At 35.2% G+C, this 21,482-nt stretch overlaps 1 protein-coding gene across 1 annotated transcript in view; it reads left to right on the top strand.

Annotated features, from left to right (window-relative positions):
• The window catches only part of LOC150081599 (neutral ceramidase B-like), a 178,738-nt gene extending 158,185 nt beyond the window's left edge, over positions 1–20,553 (top strand). Inside the window, exons 16-18 of the mRNA XM_090380565.1 lie at positions 4,109–4,162; positions 8,217–8,305; positions 20,245–20,553. Coding sequence (XP_090236691.1) covers positions 4,109–4,162; positions 8,217–8,305; positions 20,245–20,425 — 324 coding nt within the window. The 3' untranslated portion in view covers positions 20,426–20,553. The remainder of the gene's footprint in view (positions 1–4,108; positions 4,163–8,216; positions 8,306–20,244) is intronic.
• Positions 20,554–21,482: the final 929 nt, after the last annotated feature.

Below are 21,482 nucleotides of genomic sequence, written 5' to 3'. Positions count from 1 at the left end.
ACTAATAATAATAATAATAATGCCCAAACAGTTGAAGTTATTTTAAAGAAATTAGAAAGTATGGAGAATCACGAACAACAGTTGGCAGCAGAAAATGATGGCAGCAACCCCAGGGGCTCACATTTGTTGAGTATGAGCTTGACAAACCCAGGGTCCTGAGCTGGATATCATCATTTTTCTCTTTCTTGGTGATTCCCCTCTCTCTCTCTCACAGGGTAATTTGGGAATTTTTTTTTGGCCGGTGCAGAATAAGCCTCAGGCTTCCTTGCACCATGTAGCTAATAATAATAATAATATTAATACGGAACATGTAAGTCTGAATTTTAATGCTCCAACCGCCTGGAATTTTAATATCCACAAAGCAGATCTTTTATTGGGCAACACGGTCCTGAACATAATGGTGTTAAGTACGTATCCTGTCACTAATGGCCGATGTTTCAATAATTCGTGGAAATAAAATTTAAAAAAATGAAGGTATTTTTTTAAGAAAAAAGGGAGGAAATGGTTATTTTATTGCAAAAACAAAGATGCAATATATTGTTTTCCGTGGCTCTTATTTGGATCTAGCGCAAATAATGTTCCATTTTGCAGCTCAGGTGGATTTAACGACTGGAAACATCTAAATCCAAACGTTCTATTTCATGAGAATTCGTTATAACACAATTTCACAAAATGGAAATTATTAGAAAAGGGTCTTCAAAAAGATGGACTAATAGACTGTATAGTTTTTAGTGCTGCTTGTGCAACACACTAAAAACTATACAGTCGTACAATTTCTTCTCTTTATCCTCTAGCAGGTAGGAAAAACTACCATCGGCTATAAAAATCAGCCTGAAAATACATACCGATACAAGATGGTGCTCAAAAGTAAATGCCGTATATGGGCAACTCGAACAAATTATCATCATCATTAGCCATATGGTGCAAGGAAGCCTAAGGCTTTTACTGCACCAGCCAAAAAAAAAAAAAAAAAAAAAAAAACTTTTAATATTAGACGAAATGAAAGATAATTATTTATTGGTGACGCATTATCTCTTGCTAAATCATTGCACCGTCAAATGCAGGGCCGGCTTAAGGCATATCGAGCGATTCCCCCAAACAGGTTATTTCGTTATTTGGTTTTTAGGAGCATTAGCAACTAAGGCCTTATCGCTCCGGGGATATGCGGTGGTCATTCCGTGACCTTTCCGTATTTGGTGGTCACGGGCTGGAACCCCGGTCTAATCAAGAAGCATGTGCTATGCACTGCTGCTCCTGCCCACCTGGCTACGGAGGCGCCCCCCAAACATGGCGCCAAAATTTAGGTGGCGCAAAATTCCCTGAAAATTCACTGATTTGCTATAAATTGGCTTTTTGATTCCATTCAGAAGAGGGCAGTTAAGTTATTAAGTTAATTAATGATTCATCTCTAACGTACTGTTTCTGCTGCATGCCTCTTCTACAGATACTTCCATGGGCACTGTTCTGAATTGGCTTCTATAATTCCCGCTCTCTCTTTCAAAACAGTCCGAATACGTGCCGCCACCAGCCAACATACATTTACTATCCAACTTCAAACTCACAGAACCAACTTTTCATCTTCCTCGTTTATTCATTCAACTGCCGTTTTCTGGAACCTTCCTTCATACGTATTTACTGAAAATTAGTCTACAGAAGTTCAAGTCCAATGTCAACAAATATCTTCTTTCGTCTTCTCAACCTCCAACCCAAGCACGGTACCAAGGTACTATAGGTGCTAATACCTCTAGTGTTTAGGGTTTACATAAAAAAAAAAAAAAAAAAAAATTAAGTCAGAGAGGGCGCACCAAAATATCTCGCCCAGGGACGGTTCTGGTCAAACGAGTAGCTACAATTTCATTGTGTTTTTAAGGTAGTGGAATTTGATACTGGAAAGAATAAATAGTCAACATAACAGTGCAAAAAAAAAAAAAAAAAAAAAAAACAGGATATTTATAGATCATCTGTATTAATTAAATGAATTGTATGTTATTTTAAAGATCTAAGAAATAATGAAATTTATGTTTTTACTGAAACTGAGGAAACTTGCAAAAAAAAAAAAAGGAAAAAAATGAAAATAGTACCAGTTAAAAAAAGAAAGGCGAAACGAAAAAGAAAAGCCAGGTATACATGCTGAAGAGAAATTGTCGAATTTCGATGAAATAAAAATTCCTTGTTTTTCAATAATTGATTCTATTATAATACAGTTAAATGAAAGATCAGAATCTATAAATAAAAAAAAAAGATAGCTGAAGACAAATTGACTGGCGAAGGGTTCTATTCAATGAAAAGTCAGGATTTAGAAACTAAAGCTATTTTATTGTCAGAAAAATATCTTGAAATTAATCACAAATGCTTTAAACACCAAATAATTGAAATATTAGAAAATAAAAATCCCCATACAATATATCAACTTAAGACATTTTAAATGTATCGGCTAAATGGGAGTTGCAAGAAACTTATTCAAATATTGAACAAAACTCTTAAAATATTCCTTACAATGCCAACAACAGTAACCACTGCCAAAGAGTTTTGGCAAGGTAAACTTTCAATTGAATATGAATTTGCTAGCAAAATAGACTTCTATGAAATCACAAATTTTGTTAACACTAAAGCAAGAAGAAAAATTGAGCTTTGATGTATGTGATTTAATAATTTTATGTTCCTATATAATAACTATTGCCTAAATTGCTTGAAGACCAGAGGTGCGAACAATGCGTACCCAGTTAAGTCTCTCATAATCCATTTGTTATATGAAAAATTTTCTTTATTCTACGGAAACAATTTTAAATGTAATTACCAAGGGGAATTCAAAAAAATTCGCTAAACATTCGCTCGTTAACCAGATGTCCGAATGTACTTATTTATTATGATTTTACCAATTATCAAAAAAAGGTGTGTAGCCATGAATTTTCCAAGGGCGCTAAAAACCTAGCTACGCCTCTGGTCAGCACAATGAGTCCCAAAGTTGTTGACAGCAGATCAAAACCACACAAGTCAAGCAAACCTTCTGCATCATTTTAAAGCAGCTCCAGAAAATTTCCTTGCAAGGTTTGTGACCATGGATGAGACATGAGTCCATCACTTTCAGCCAAAGACAAAGGAGAAGTCGAAACTGTGGATACACAGTTCTTGGTGTTGTTATAAGGTTTTAGGTGCACCAGCAACTTAGGCCATATTGCACCATATATAATATGTCTGTAAATTATGTGTGTTCTGAGGCTGATTTGCTGTTTGCTAGATGAAAAACTAGAGTTTCTGGGAGGAAAACCATGCTTCCCTTGCCTAAGGGAAGCATGGTTTTCCCTTGCCTAAGGGAAGCAAGGGAACCAACTCAGCCAAGTTGTGAAAAAAGTCCATAAATATTCCTTGTCTCTTTGACAGGATTTAAGCTCAAGTCTTTTCCACCTGGTGTGGGGAAGACAGTGATTATACTAACTGTGCTACCCATGAGAGGGCCACGCAGCTCTTCCCCAAAGAAAGCCAAGTCAATTCCTTCTGCTAACAAGGTGATGGCATCAGTTTTTTTGGATGCTGATGGGGTGTTGCTAACAGATTAGCTTCACCAAGGCCACACAGTCGTAGAGGCATATTACACAGACTTTGCAAGGTGTCTGCATTAGCTAGAGACACACTCATTAAGGGAGCCTAGTTTCATTAGGACAACCCACCTGCTCGCAAGTCTGTCACTGCTATGGATGTGCTGCTTTGGAATCTTGAACCTTTCCCCTATTCATCATATCTAACACCGTTGGACTTTCACGTATTTCCTAATTAGAAAAAATACCTTGTTGGCATCCATTTTCCACCGACAGTGGCATCATTGCTGCAGTGGATGCATTCCTGGAGGCCAAGATAAAACTTTCTTCACAGCTGGAGAAATTTCAATGATGCATTGCAGCATCATTGAAAAAAAGTGTACTGACTCCAAAAAGTAACATGTTACCACTTCATACTCAGGCCACAGTTTTCAAACTCCCCTCATATATATTATCATACATCAACATAATTTCACAGACATACATCAACCATATACATAGCAATAAGATGAAGTAAAAGCAGAACAAAAGCAACAAGATATTCTAATTTTCAATATTGCTTTTCGTTTCAGAACTCCACTGTGTCAGTGAGATTCGTCAGTGGGCATCCTCGGAACAATTTACAGGTATGACTTAAGTGTTTTTTCCCCCCTATCTACTTTCCAAAGTCAGTTGACCAAGAGTTACTGATCTTGATTGTGGCCTTTAAATCAATTAATTTTATCCATATCAATTTAAAAGTTTATTTTGAATTTACTAGTATAAGAACTATACTTGGGGCAAAGATAACCTGAAGAGTTCAGCACTCATCCACACTACAGCTTTCAGAATGCATAAAAAGTTACCATAGTGGTGATAGTCAAGAGTATTTCAAGGATGCTTTGCCCCCCCCCCCAGCCCTGAATACTTGGAAATGTGTTTCCTGGATTTTCATCATTGCTTATCCAATGAGAACTGCGTCTACTCTGAAGTCTCAATATAATTCAAAAGTCAAGAAAAGTGAAAAATTGACAAAGAAAAGTAGAATTTACAGTTTTGTTAATATGACAGAACAGTAGAAAGTGACTTTAAAAAATTGCTTTTGATAAATATTAATTTCGTAAGAAACTTTGTGTCCCCCCCCCCATCCCCACCACCCCAAGCAGTCTCCAAGTGTGCCATTACGCTAAGACAGCACTGATAAGATTGTCAATTCAATGGTTATCAACGAGATGGAGATGATTCATTGTAATGGCTGCATCTTTCCAAACGTTGAAACTATCCCATTTGATGAAATTTTACCTTCATTCTTTTATAAGTGGAAGCTGAAATTGCTGTTAAATCTGCAGTACTTGAAATTGAAGCTGAAATTGCTGTTAAATCTGCAGTACATTGATATTCTGCAATTTACCCCAATGATTCCTTAATTTAAATAATATATAGTCAGCTAACCTTGGCAGTGCTTTGTAGTGCCAAAGTAACCAAGTAGTTAAGTAAAAGTACAGAGTTACATATGCCACGTGCTCAAATCTATGTGTCACAAAATATTAAAAAAAAATGCTTGTTTTTAATGGATGTAATTACAAAATTCTCTACCTCCAGAGTATAAACATTTTATTTATTGAAAAACTTGCCAGTTAAAATTGTTGATGATGAGGCAACAAGTAGAATTAACGAGCATACCATTACCTGATTCGTAGATAACTGATGGCTCTGAATACTTAAAAATCTTTAGGATATTATACGAATAAAAGCTGTTAAATGTATTCTTGTCCAATTCAATAATTGGATGTAAAAATTAATGCTGAAAAGTATAGCATGCGAAAACTAATAAAAAGCTAAAGTACCTCAAGTACTGAATATGAATTTTGGTAACTTCACTGGTAAAGCTGATAATATTTTACAAGTAAAAGTTCAGTAATGCATTCTCACGAGGATTTTGTTTTATTATTCTAGTTTCTTTAATATATTTATTATAATATATAAAAGTAAAGTAATAATAGCACAGCCACTACACTGCCCTTCATGTAGCATCTATACACTTAAACAAAACAAAAAAAAATTCACATTACTTTTATAAAATTTGAAAGCTGAAATTACATGGTGACATGTATGCATGTCATAAATTTTGAAGTACAAACTTTACAAACCCAGTAAAGGATTTGTAATATATAATTATTGACATGACAATCCAGACTGTGATGTCTGCAACACCAGGGTACCTGCCCACCCACCGATGAAAGACTAAAAGCCTAGAAATGGTGCCGTCTGGGTGGTGGTGCCCACTATGAATAGGTAAAAATAGTCTTCTCTTTTAGTGAAGCGTTACTCATTTGAGGTAGTGCAAGACATGGCAACTTGTTGTGAAGGAAGAGCACAATATGAGATACAGACAAAATGATGCCCTTCACACTACTAACAGTTTTTTGTTTAAGAGTTGTCTATGGTGTGTTTACACCAATATTATATTAAGAATCTACAGATAAAGGACACACTAGATGTGGGATTTACTTAAAGACAATTACTGTCAAGGATATAAAGGAAAGGGATTTTGCTTTCATAAGGATGACTGAAGTGGTCTCAGACAGTTTTTAAATCCTATACAGTGGGACCATCTAATGATGTTACCAATGGCAAATTCTAAATGGGAAGCATTCAGAGGAGTAATTGTAGAAGACTAGGCTTCTACAATTACTAACGAACTAAGAAATACCATTCCAAGCTTAGTTCTAAATGGATGTCAGATGAACTGATAAGATTTGTGGCAGAGAAGAAAAACACATGGGATGCATACATCAAGTGATGCATTTGTCTATGATGGTAATAAAATAGTATGTAATCAAATAACAAAGGAGGTTAGGTAAGCTAAGGCAGATTATCAGAAGTCTTTGGAAAAGAATGTAAAGAAAAGCAGTAAATAGGAGTGGATGCAACTTTTCCTTTCCCATTACTTGAATAAATAATAATAACAAAAATTGGAGCAGTGTGGCATTAAGTGTGAGTTAATGCTATGGATAAAGGCATGTTGAGCAGGAGAAGACAGAGTGGTTATCAATGGGCACTCTTTGTCATGACTAATGTAATTAGTGGAGTCCTCTCCAGGGTCTAGTGCTGGGCCCATTGTTTTCTATATTTATTAATGATATTGATAAAGGTGTATCAGGCTTAATGTCTAGGTCGCAGAGATACAAAGTTTGGTAGAGTGGTAAATGACAGTAATCAGGGTAGGAAATTGCAACAAGATCTAGAAAAATTAGGCAGATAGGCTAAGAAATGGAAATTTAATTTTAATATCATCAAAATACTCCAGGTGGTGAAAATAAGTAACAGCAAACTTCTCTAATCAGGAACTGTTACTTATTTGAAACACAAGTGGAAGGCAAATTGTTGTGAACGGTTAAGAAACATGAGATGTTGTAATAATGATGCCTAATATACAAACTTCAATTTACTTTAAAATTCAACTATGTAGTAATGATACAACTGCGCAATGTCAGTCTTTGAAGTCATAAATTTTTGTCGAGTTCCCCCATCTCTTTCCATTGACTGCTCAGAAGTAACCAAATTCATGCTGCAAGTTCTAACAGCTCCCTCCCCCATGGCTATTTGGGCCTATGCTTAATGGCTGACCACAGTCTGTGGTTCAAGACCATATTTGTTACACCCTACTTGTGACACTCACATTCACATTAAGACAGTCATAATGATGGCAAATGGATATGCCATCGCTTGACCATTTCGAGAGAGCTCATTATGTACCATGCAAAATATTGACCCTCTCAAGTATGTGATGATTTGCCATTCTTGTGAGTTACCTTTCTAGGGACACATTCTAAAAACATGAGACAGTCAATTCCGAAAACGTTTGATAAACCCTACTGAATTCACTACCTGCTTTTTTGCATTCACATAAGAACAGAACTCCTCTAGCCATATTCTTAGCCTTCTCTTTGCCAATGAGTTTTCATACTCAACTTTTGCCAGTCATACCCCATAAGTTATTTTATTACATATGGTTATAGTTATCATATAAAGCATATCATACAAGTCTAACTATCTCACAGTTTCACGCTGATTTATAATTCATAAACTTATCTGCATCTCTTTCTCCTCCCCTAAATCACAACAAAAGTTCGGACTGCAATTAATGAAAAAAGTTTTAAAATATAATGACAACGTAGCTGAGTGGTCAGGAGTGCGAGTGCAGTGGCATGCACTCTTTGAGTGGACTGGGATTCAAGCCCATGACTACAAAATACGATAAATGTTTGCATTTAGATTAGTTGAAGAAAACACCAAAATAAAACCAAGAGGATCAGGCCTGGCCAGCCAGCTTGTAAAACTTCAGCTGGAGGAACGACAAGCATTCCATCCATGTTGCTGACCCCTAACCAGGACAAACAGCATGGATAATTTTATTTCACAATGCATAAAGAATATAAGCTAAACCAAAAAGAGTGCACGACAGCCTTCAAATATAACATTCCCATCAGTAATATTTTCTCTGCTTGTATTTCTTTTTTTCCACCCAAACAGGCTTTTCTGTAAGGGATAAGACAATTTAAAGACTGCAGAGTAACACAATCCACAAATGAGATTGAATTCCTATTCTGTGTCCCAGATCAGTCGAAGTAATTCCTCAAAAACATTACACAGATATTGTCAAAATGATATACTTTTAAGAGTATGATTTTCTTACAGCTGGAAAATACTTTCTTGACAGTGGAAAAACTGGATGCAAGTACATCTGATTGGAAAGTAATTGCAACAGATGCAAACTGGGAAACAAAGTAGGTTTTCTAATTTTCATAGATATAGCTAGTGTAGTAATTAATTTTCTGAACAGTTATTTGAATACATTTTCATCTAAACATGCTAACCATTGTATTAAAAATTTATCTGCTAATAGTGCTGTAATTTAGTACTCCTTCAGTGTCTAAATTTCATTATCTGGTCACAGAGATGAGCTGGAGCAGCTTTGCACCGGTTCATGCAAACCGGTTGTTAAATTTTTTTACGCAAACAAAATGTTATAACACTACCTCAAAACCAAATAATCTTAATCTCATAAAACGTACAAAAATAAAGAATACAGTACAAAAATAAACTTCAAATGGAAAGGAATGCAAATTTCTAGTAGTCGAGTCTGTTCTTCTTCTTCTGATTTAAGGGATATAATTATATCCCTTAAATCCTATGTACACCGAAACTGAGTCTTCTAGATGAGCAGACAACCCACTACACTATTATTATGGGGGACTTCAATGCTAAGGTAGGAAAAAGACAAAACAGCACAGAAAGGGGAACTATACGAAATTTTCGAATTGGTGAAAGAAATAAGAGGCGAAAGACTTATGGAATTTGCAGAATCTTAAGGATTGTCAGTAATGAACACTTTTTTTTTTTCAAGAAAAGGGTGAACAGAGAGTGGACATGGAAGAGTCCAAATGGATTAACAACTAATGAAATCGATTTCATCCTCACTAACAGAAGATATATTGTGAATGATATTACCGTCCTGAATAAGGTAAATGATGGAAGTGATCACAGAATGGTACGATGTACACTTGATATAGATGTAGGAAAGGAAAAAACTGACTTGAGTAAATAATACAAAGGTCTTTGATATAACAGAAGAGGAGAAAAAGCAGTATGTACTGGAACTTAAGAACAAGTTTGAGCTTCTGCAGACTGCTCAGGACCAAGATATCGACGAGGAATATTACAACTTTCTGAAAGTGATGAAGCCCAAGAAAACTATAGGGAAAAAGAAATCCAAATAAGAAAAAATTAGTCAAGAAACACTTGTTATGATGAACCGAAGGCAAAAAATGAAGAGCAAGATAAACACTGAGAAGGAGAAAACTGAGTATACTGAGTTATGCAAAGCCATTAGAAAGAGACTCAGAGACGACATGAGAAGATTTAACACAAGAAAAGTAGAACAAGCATTAAGTGAAAACAAAGGATTTAAATCAGAAGCCATGAGCAGTAATACAGAAAGAAAAATTATACTGAAACTGAAGAATAGCGATGGTGTACTTATAAACAGCAGAGAAGGCAATTCAAATAGCAGAAGACTACTATAGAGAATTATACAAGGAGCAAGGGGAATGATGCCAGCAGTGGGGAAGATGGATTGCAAATTAGCAACACATACAACATACCTGATATTCTTCCTGATGAGGTAGAACATGCATTGAAGAAAATGAAAAATCAGAAAGCCCCGGGGGAAGATGAAATTACTGCAGAGTGTTTAAAATTGGGAGGAAGAGACAAAACACAAAAATTGGCAAGGCTCTTCACAAAGGGCATTAGAAAAGGTGTGACACCTAAGCAGTGGATAATGCAATCATAGTTTTGCTGCATAAGAAAGGAAATAAATTAGAAATTGGAAATTATAGACCAATTAGCTTGTTATCCCGCATCTATAAGTTGCTCACAAGGGTCATTACTAACAGATTAGAAAGCATAGTTGATGAGAATCAACCGAAAGAGCAAGCTGGCTTTAGGACAGGATTCTCAACTATGGATCACCTTCACGAAATATCACAGCTAATAGAGAAAGCAAATGAATATAAGACACCATTATGCCTGGCATTTTTGGATTATGAAAAGGCATTTGACTCCATACAGCATAAGGCAATGTTTCGGGCACTGGAAAGACAAGGCATAGATACCCCACATATTATGATTTTGAAGAAAATATATGAGAGTGCTATCTACTTTATTAGACTAGAAAAAGACAGTAGGAAATTTAAAATCGAGAAAGGAGTTCGACAAGGAGACACAATATCTCCGAAACTGTTTACTGCTGCTCTTGAGGAAGCTTTCAGAAGATTAGACTGGTCGCAGAAAGGAGTCAATGTGAACGGAGAGTACCTAAACCATTTACGATTTGCAGATGACAAATAAGCCACGATCCCAAAGGATTGGAGGAAAATCTTAATCAGTTATGCACAGTTAGTAAGGATTTTGGACTAAAGATGAATATGGCTAAAACAAAAGTAATGATGAACAAGTATGCCACAGAAAGGGAAATAATGATTGAAGGAGCAGTAATTGAAAAGGTGGAGTCATATACTTATCTGGGACAAGTTATTAGCTGTAATAATGAGAAATGACTGGAAGTCAAGAGAAGAATAAATTTTGGATTGATAGCATTCAGGAAATATAGTCACATACTGAAGAGCAATATCCCAGTTTGTCTGAAACGTAAAATAATGAATCAATGTATACTCCCCACCATGACTTATGGAAGTGAAACTTGGGCACTCACCAAAAGAATGGAACGAATTATATTGGGAATCAGACTGTTAGATAAGAGAAACATATGGATTAGGCAGCAAACTCAAGTAAAGGACATTCTTATCAAAACTAAAGAACTAAAATGTTCTTGGGCAGGACACATAGCTCGAAGACATGATGATAGATGGACTAAGAAAATAACAGAATGGTACCCAAGAAGAGCTAGAAGAAAACTTGGAAGACAAAGGCAGAGATGGATAGATGAAATTCGTGAGATTGTGGGTGATAAATGGATGGCCAGTGCTCAAAACAGAAGGAACTGGAAAGTTGCTGGAGAGGCCTTCATCCTGCAGTGGATTGAAAATGGCTGATGATGAACTATATCCCTTAAATCACAACTTTTTATAGGGATCCGGTTGTTAAGATTTTTGCAGCTCATCACTGCCTGTTCAAAGTAATTTCATTATCAGTTTCATTTATCCTACAATAACAATAATAACTTCATAAACATGACTAGTGTGTCTAGAGTCTAGACAGTTGCAAACTACCTTTGACTAATATGCGAGATGGACCATACATCAGTTTACCGAGAAATAATTTGCAAATTATCACGAGGAACAGTTGTGCCACAATGATGTCTTGAGAAAGAGAACTGCTTATGCTTTTGTTCTGATGTATCACCAGGGCTAATCAATTGAGGCCACACTGTTTAATTGTTGACCTGGTCCTCAGCCTTTAAATTGTCAGACCATCTGAGTTATTGGCAAACAACATCATGCACAACTTGATCCTGTGACACTGTGGTGGTGTTGGAGGGGAGGAGCACAGCCATAAACATACCATACTATGAATTAACTTGTCCTACTTGGTTATATTGCTCCAAAAATGGGATAGAAAGCTTTTGTTGGTGATAGGCATTAACATGTCTCTGTCTTGATTTAGTATCTCACCAGTACCAAGTTGAAATAAACTTGGAGACCAGTATACATTGGATGATTATTAAAGAGTGCAAAGTGAGGCCCTTGCTTGTGTGTCTTTAAACACTGCAAGCCATTTGGGGATCAATACAGTATACATCACTACAGCAAGCCCTACTACATTTAACCCTGGTAGGCAGAATATGGTAGAGGACATTTATTTTTATTTGCCTCTTTTACATACAGTTTGTTATACAACCTCTGATATGATCCAGACAAAAAAAAAAAAGTGATTTTTGCAGAATAGGCCTCATACCTAAAGAGACTGATTGTTATTTTGATCTCCTTAGACCAAAGCAATAATCGATTGAGCATCGTCAATTGAACAATCAAAAGTGATATTTATAAAGACTAAACCGATTGGTTACTTTCTGCAAATATGGTGGTCTCTTGAAAGACTATATCACAAAATGAGTCAATCCAGCCATTAGCAGAAAAAAACTTCATATACATTTTCAACAATTCACAATGAATTTGAAATGGGATTGGCAATTTTCAAAGAAATTATTTGCAAATTAAAATCAGAAATATTATCCAATCAATCAGTGTGACTAAACTCTTGAAATATCCACTAATCACACTATCCTGAAATGACCTGTTATTGACTATCATTAGATAGGTCAGTGAAAATGTAAATTCTAGAAGAATGGCACACTCAATACTGTATATAGTTAAAAAGATATATTAATAATAATAATTACTGATTATCATGGACAACCTTACAACAACGCTGCAAACATAGTATTTATAGAAGTGCTAATAAAACAAGATATGCAAGAAAATGCAAGTAAATGAAGATGTTAATAAGCATGACTAATTTGAAAAGTACATTTTTCGGGATAATAGAAGTACTTAAACAGGAGCTTGAAAACAGAAAATCAAAGTATTCGTTTTACAAGAAAAATTTAGTTTCAGTTAATTTTTTAAAAAAATTAAACTTTTATTGGAAAAATCTAAATAAATTTGCATTTATTATTTTAACTACTCAGAAGAAAATCTGTATGAAGAATTACTGCATTTTAAGAATTCCATTACCATTACTTAAAAAAAAAAAAAAAAAACTGGTTTTGAATATGTACAGTGTAGTGAAGAAAAACAATTTAGATGGAACTTTTTTAAATATTTAAATTTTATATAGAATTTGAGCCTAATTAATAAATTTGTTCTGTAAAAAAGTCTTTAATTAGCTTGGAAGAAGTCTTATATAAATTTATTGGAAAATAAAAAGAGAAATTTTGAACATAAGATTTTTACTGTATTCACTATTGTATATTAAAAATAGATGTATCATTTACCCTGAAATTAAAACTTATTGGGTGTCTTTTATTATTTTAAAAGTGGGGGGTAACATGTGCCTAAGGGTGCTGAAACCCTAAGTACACCCTTGGGGGCATCTGTATGAAATTAGAATGCATTCAAGTACTTGCATGGGGGAAAGGAGGGGGAATAAATTTCACCTCTGGAAGATATGAAAGTTAACTATAGTTACTGCTTTCCCACCTACTCTATCAGTAATAATGAGGCAAGATAAATGAGGCAAGATTAATGAGGCAACCCAAGGTCTTCAAGATCATTTCTATCTCAACTACAAAAGTTTACCATCTTCTTCATAGATGGCAGCACAAATACAGTACCAAAACATCACTGTCCACTACCAATGCAATTCTACAGTTACAGCTTGCTCACCTACTCTAACAGTAATAACAAGGCAAGATAAATTAATCCAAAGGCCACTACAAATGCAAATCACAAGAACAAAATCATAAAGTAATGCACAAGGTATGAGGTTTACAGAACCATTGAGGGAGACTGTTCGTGTAATTGTTGCCCATGATTATTCCAAGTGAACCACCTTTATCCTCTGTAAACAATTTTCTTTTACTTCGCACATCAATTTATGCTGTTATTCTCTCCATTCCACAAAAAAAAAAAAAAAAAAAATCTAATAACTGTGAAAAGGTCAGAAGGCTAAACACCAGGAAACAAACAGACACATCAAGAGTCAGCAATGGCCCTTGGAGAAAATTACTTCAATAAGACTGAATTTTCCCTACAACTACTTTTTGTAAACTGTATTTCCTAAGATCTAGATATACCCCAATCCAATGTCCAGGACCAAAGCAGAAAACCAGCTAGTCCCCAATCTTGATGCTCCTCATACTAGGATATTAGGAATAGGAGATCTGAGAATTTACTTAACACAAATAGGGCAATACTGGGTAAAGTCAGCTGGGATTAAATTTTTTTAAAGTATCTGCAATTCTGCTCAGGATGCAAGCAAGGTAAGCACATGATGAGAGCCTTGCCAATCAATTAAGCCTTGGAGAGACTCTGCAAGGCTCATACGGTAGAATTTTCTCAGCATGGTTTGTTATTTTTAACAGGGAAAAGTGTCCTTACAGGGATGGGATACACTAAAATATAAGGGGCACAAGAATATTTGCTGATGCTATTAAGGCAGCATTGGATAACTACAAGCTGGGGGTGGTCACAGACTAATAGATTTATAGCAACCACAAGCAAAGATGTAAGTGTTTCTTGCACTGCTTCATTGGAACATGAAGCAACCCAAAAAATGAGGTATCAGAAACTTCAAGGTCTGCTGCGGATCCTCGTGAAACACGCACATGCATGGGATGCGTTATGGTTACTAAAAGTAAAAACAGGTGCATGTATACTTGCTTATACACTAATGCTAGAAGCACAGTAAATAAATTTGATGAATTTAAAGTACTGGTCAAGTCATCGAAAGCAGACACTGTACAGTTATTTGGAATTTGAATATAGATATGTATATAGCAAGGATGAAGGTAGAAACAATATGTACAGAAAGGATAGGCAGGTCAGGATTTGGGGGGGGGATAGTAATGCTCTTGGTTAAGAAGCACATAAAATATAAGGTAATGCACCGAGATGATGTTAGCAGCCAGCACAATACTGCATCAGTTTGGTGTGATATAATCACTGAGAACATTAAATGAGATTAGGAGTGTGTTATATCTGAAATATATAATGAACACCTATACAGACAAATAGAATGGACCAGTAAATCAGAATGTCTTATAATCATCTTTTAACTTTCCAGATACTGATTGGAACTTGCACAATAGCAGAAATTTTCTGGATCAAATGATGACTGCTTTCCACAGCAGCACTTTAGAGAGAAAACGAGAGAGAGCAATACCCTTGATCTGATTATCAACCATGACTCTTAACGTATTAAGAACATCCAGATAAAGGGACCACCAGCTGGAAGTGATCATAATATACTGACACTGAATTAACTTAAATATAACTACAAGGGGTGTTACTAGGGTATGTGGTGCCCTGGTGCCAATTGAAATTTGGCATCCCCTTTAAAATTTTCTTCATATGTGTATGCAAGTTTCAGGTATTCAGGCACCCCTTGAACGTTAGCCTGGGTGCAGTGCACCCCTTGCACCCTTGGGATAGCTTGCCCCTGATAACTACTGTCATGGGTAAAGGGAAGAGATTTTGCCTTTGTAAAGGTGAGTACAATGGTCTCAGTTTATAATTCTATACAGTGGGACCAAACTGCAAATTCTAAATGAGAAATAATCAGGTAAGTAATCACAGAGGCTACTAGACTTTTATACAGATTAAGAGATTAGTAATCGTATTAATAGTAGCAAATAATAAAGAAGCAAGCTTACACAGGATAAGCTAAAAAAAAAAAAACAGCACAATATCCCATATCACCTATCCATCTCCTCTAATAGCTGGTCTAGTTCTTCCTTGAATTTATTCAAACTACTCACTGCTAGCTATAACACCAGATGGAAGTTTGTTCTAACAAACAACTACCAGCTGTCTGAAGACAAATTTTCACACATCTACAACCATCCTTCCTCAGTATGAATATATGACCCTTTGTATGCAGTATAAGCAAGAGCAAGCAAGCATCAGCATTGAGCTTACCCAATCCGTTCAAGGCTTTAAATACCTCAATGAAATCTCCTCATAGGTTTCTCCTAGTCTCCAGGAGCTACATTTCCAGAATTGAAGCCTTTCCTAGTAACAACATCCTTTTGTTCCCCCTCACTAATCTTGTTGTTGTTGTTCTCGTTCTCTACACCCTTTCCAACAGATATACATCCTTCAAATAATGAGACCTCCTGACATGCATGCAGTGCTGAATTAGACAAATTATTAGATGAAATGGATAGCAATTTTTTTTTTTTTTTTTATATGGACGATGCTGTATAAGCTTGCTTCCTTGCAATCATTACTAATACTATAAATCATTTTGCAGCTTGCCAGTCACAATTGTCCTGCCTGAACAAAGACTGCATAAAGACTCCCTTACGGGGAAAAATTATGCAGCACAGACTTTGTTTCAAAGAGAATTGATCATTTGTGAATATATGTAGTTTTCTTAATAGGTTCAGTGGTGCCTAATCTGAACATAACATTAGCTATTTTTATTTATAATCACTTTTAAACCTATGTTAATTGAATGTACTGTTTATACAAAGCTTTTATTCATATGTTTTGTATTTATAAATTATTCATTTAAATTATAATCCCCATTTCAATACACACATAGGCTACTTGTTTATATTAATTAACTATAACTTGCAAGAAATGTTTTACAGATAACCAGTAAAGCTGTCTTTTCTTTTCTACTTCAATGGTGCATTTTTTAATAGTTATTTCCCAAATTATTTTTTTTTCCTTTTGTAATGACAACTAAACTTGACTGAAATATTTAAAATACTAACACTTACCATTTCTTTTCACTGAATAATTAATCTTCTAATAATTACATAAATCAACTGTAGGTATGTCTGGATATTTAGTCTTTCACATTAAAAACAATTCCATCCTCAACAGCTTTCATTAATTTTTCAGCCACCTTTTATCTGGAGAGAATTAACACAGTGTAGTTAATATTGATAAAGCGACTCAAGAAACCAAGTATATACAACATTATTAAACAAAAGTTATTAAACAAAAATTTATTAAAACCCTTTCTCTTTATTCAAATTCTCTTCCAGAACCCTAGGTTCCAATAATCAATTACTCTCTGGATAAGAACCCCATTTACATTCCCAATTAATCTCACTGCTTAACACTCTCTGCAAACTCACCAAATTTTTCCTCTAAAGTGAGGTTTCCAAACCAGTATGCAATATTCCAGTTCCTACAATGATATAATTTGCCCTAATAGTACTACAAGTGGCAAATGATGAAAGAAAGCAAGCTTAAATAGCATCAGCAAAAAAAAAAAAAAAACTACACACTTCAACCATCCATACCCTCCAAGAATTTGTCTATGTCCTTAAATTTTTATATTTATCAATGATATTGATGAAGGTATATCAGGTTTAATGTCCAAGTTTGCAGATGATACAAAGGTTTGCAGGGTTGTTAATGACAGTAAAGACAATATGCAACTCCCACTGGATCTAGATAAGTTGGGAAAATGGGCTGAGAAGTGGGAACTGAAGTTGAACATTGACAAATGCCAAGTACTGCATATGGGTAGCGATAACCAAAGAGAAACGTACCAACTCTGTGGTACTACACTCAGGGAAGTGGAAAATACCTGGGGGTAATTGTGCAGTCAAATATGAAGTTTGCTGAGCAGTGCAGACAGGCTACCAGGGCAGGTCATGGAGTCTTGTCAATGATATATAGGATTTTGCTAGCAAGGACAAGGAGGTGATTATCCCATTATACAAGGCAATGGTCAGGCCGCACCTAGAGTACTGTATACAGGTCTGGAGGCCTCATTTTAGGAAGGATGTGGAGTTGCTAGAACGAGTACAAAGAAGGGCAACAAGATTGGTGAGGAGAACAAAGGGGTGCTCTTACCAAGAAAGGCTTAAATACTGCAAATTGCAGTGCCTGGAGAGTAGGTACCTGTGAGGTGATCTGATTGAGGTGTATAAGGCCTTGAATGGGTTGAGCAAGCTGAATGCTCAGACTAAGAACCTGGGGGAGCACAGTTTCAAATTGAGGAAAGATAGTTGTAGAATAGATGTGCAGAAATTTGCCTTTGGCTAGCAGGTAGTTGACTGGTGGAACAGGCTTCCATCTTTTGTTGTGGAAGCTAATAGCCTAAATAAATTTAAGGCTGAGCTGGATTGGCATTTGGAACGAATGGAGGGGTGAAATGGGAGCGTTATTTTATTTTTCTTTTGGCTGATACTGCATAAGTTTGCTTTCTTGCATCTTATGCCTCTACTAATGCTCATTTATTAAAAACTTCCATTTCCAAAACAGATGGAAGCCTGTTCCAACAATCAACTACCTGCTGGCTGAAGGCAAATTTCTGCACATCTTTCCTGCAACCATCCTTCCTCAACTTGAATTTGTGTCTCCTCATATATATAGATTCAGCAAAAGGAAGAATACTATCAATGTTTAGCATACTCATTCTGTTCAAGACCTTAAACACCTCAATCAGATGTGCCCACAGGTGCCTAGTCTCCAGACACTGAAATTTGCAAAACTGAAGCCTTTCTTGGTAAGAGCACCCTTTTGTTCCCTTCACCAATCTGGTTGCTCTTCTCTGCACCCATCTCATCCTTCCAAAAGTGAGGCCTCCAGACCTGTGTACAGTACTCACGATGTGGCCTAACCATGGCATTATACAAACGGATACTCACCTCCTTATCCCTGCTAGGAAAAGATCTGCATATCACTGACAAAAGCCCACGAGCTGTCCTGGCAGCCTGTTTGCAATGTTCAGAGAATTTCATATCTGACTGCACAATTACCTATAAGTCTTTCATTTTCCACTACCCTGAGTGTAATACTAAACAATTGATAAGTTAATCTGGATTTACTGCTACCCATATGCAATACCTTGCATTAGCATAGGCATATGATGCAAGAAAGCAAGCTAACACAGCATCAGCCAAAAAAACCAAAAAATTTCCTATTTCATACAACTATTCGCTCCAAATGTTTGTCTAGTTCTGCCTTAAATTTATTTAAGCTGTCAACTTCTACAACAGATGGAAGTTTGTTCTGCTATTTGTTTCTACCACTGTACATTTCATGCTCTGTTGTCTCATTGCTTAAGTGAATTCAAAGTGTTATAGTTAAAGCACCAAAAACATTCAATCACCAATAACATAAATGTACTTATTTACTTATTTGACATGTACTGCAGTACATGTCAAATAAGTAAATAAATTTTCTGTTTATACTCCAGGACAACCACACAGTCAGGCGAGTTCACAAGATAAGAGAGAATACAAGAAACAGTACTGTATTTAGTAGTCATGCAGACTTGAACCACGATCATTCAAAGTATGTACATCTGCCCTTTGCTTTTATCATTTTACAAGACGTGCCTCTTTCTTAACTGTAAGGTTTGATGCATTTGGAAAGATGAAATTAAAAAACTTCAAAAAAATAAATCAAAAGAAAATTCAGACCCTCCAGAAAAGTACAAACTTTTCTGAAGATTTGCCACTATTAAAAATTAAAATAGTTAATAAATTAGTTTCCTCCAAAACTTAAAAGGTTCTGCTAATAATGTGTATTCAGTGATAGAACTAGAGCAGAGCTGCTGGGATAGTGCACCCAGGACCCATATTTCACGAGAGGAGGTGGGTCTGTGAAGTGGACCAAGAAATAGAAAGCCTTCTGGTTGAAATTATTACTTTTTTTTATTATTTCTATAGCGAAGTTAACAGTAATAACAAGGGTAACAACACATTCGTGAAAGTATATTTTCATACTTCTCAAGTAGTTAAATCATTATTAGGGGCCGGTCCTTAGGCGAGTTCAATGCATCAGACCTTGCACTGAAGCCCTAAATTACAACAAGGGAGGAAAGGGACCACAACCCAGGCAAGGTGTGTCTTTTTAACCAAACATTAATTCTCACAGCTAGGTCCCCAAAAATATAGGACTGGCCCTAAGCATACATTCCAAATTCAACTTATTATCTCTTCCCTTCAAATAAATTTACATCACACCTAGGAAATTTCTTCAACTATTTGTGAATCCATGTAATTCTTTATAATATTATGAGGAAAATTCTCTTTATTGCTGAATTTCTTAAAATTTCTTGAATTTAAGAAATTTTACTGTTGCCTGGATATCATATTTTATTATAAGTGACACAGGTACTGTCTCAAAGGCAGGTTTATTAAGCCAACTGTTCTGAGCACATTTGTTTGAGTGCATAGTATGCTAGATAACCCAAATATATAAGTCATGCAATATAAATAAATTTTGGGACCCTGATGGGAAAGGGTTAATATAATATGTTTTAATATAATATATTACATCACTAATTAGGTATTACATTAATAAATTAAATTAATATTAAATAATAATATTTAATTAAAATACACTTGGCAGAGAAACAACTATGCTTGCCCAAGGGTATGTATATTCTTGTTCAGCCTCTATACATTCTGATACGGTTGGTTTTTTTTTAATCATGCATTATTATATTTTGATAACTTTCTGACAATACATAAATTATTAACATAAATATTGCCTTTTTTGCTCTGCAGGTTCTACTGGAAAAGGACAAGTACCATTCTGGGAGAAAGTGAAGCAACTGTTACATGGACTATCCCATCCAACACAAAATCTGGAAAATACAGAATCCAACATTTTGGGCATAGAAAAAGTCTTCTTCAGAATATCTCCCCTTACAATGGCACATCCAGTATATTTCGGGTGGAAGCTTAATACCAGAGTTAATAAAAAGTATACAGAGAGCAAGACATTTCCAATGTTACTGCAAATTTAAATTTAAGAGTCATTTTATCCAAGTTGCTCACAATCATTGCCTCTCTCCTAATTTAACATGTATGTTTACTAGAAAAAAAAAAAAAAAAAAAAAGGAATTTAAAATTTGTTAAACACTCCTAATTTAACAAGTTTTATATACAGTACTACTAATAAAAATGTACATGTCTATTAATAAGGTCATGAAGTTTCAAATTTTTACAGTATGAAATAAACGCACACAGGTTATATCAAAGAAGTGAACTCTCCATTTTTTCTGCAATGAAGTTACCCATTTGTAACCAATGAATAGTTATTTTTTAATTCATTATAATTAAGAAAATTTTATTAACCACATTGTCTATTAATATTAGAATTTAAAAAAAATTCTAATCTGATCAGTGGTCTCCAAACAGTGATCCATAGAATATTAATTGTTTCTGTCTGTATAAAGTGGAGCAATCTCTATAATCTGCACTGTAAAATTATCTGTTCACTTATGATATGACAAATAAAATTATATGAGTATGGTAAAAATGAATAAACTGATTTCATAACTCTGTTCTACATCAATACTACCAATCTTTATTAGTAATAATTATAATAACTGTGTTTGCACCTGTCGACTCATCTGTCTCCCTTAAGAAAAGTGACCGAGTTAATTATTAAATACAGTGAAATTCCAAATTAAGGTCACCTTGTTTGACAGTCTCATATGAAGTGGGTTTTTTTTTTATATGAGTAAAATACATATACAAGTAAAATATTTTTTTCTCAATTTAAGTATTCACAACTTAAAATTTTTCTCACATTTTAATATGAAAAACTCTAGTTACCATGTCATGTGAACTATAAGTCTCAATTTAGTATTGATGATATTCTTAGACTTCACAATTGCATTTAGAAATTTATGGCACGATTCCAAAGCTAATTCCATGCTCGAAATGGGAGTTGAAAATAAGGGGAAAAGGTAGGCAACCACTGCCCTTTTGAGAATTTAAACAAAAGTGATCTTTAC

Source organism: Mastigoproctus giganteus, chromosome 8 (genome assembly GCF_048544385.1).
Source record: "Mastigoproctus giganteus isolate SK-2022 chromosome 8, ASM4854438v1, whole genome shotgun sequence".
NCBI lineage: Eukaryota > Metazoa > Arthropoda > Arachnida > Uropygi > Thelyphonidae > Mastigoproctus > Mastigoproctus giganteus.
The sequence above is the reverse complement of the archived record's forward strand: the minus strand, read 5'-3'. Positions and strand labels throughout refer to the sequence as shown.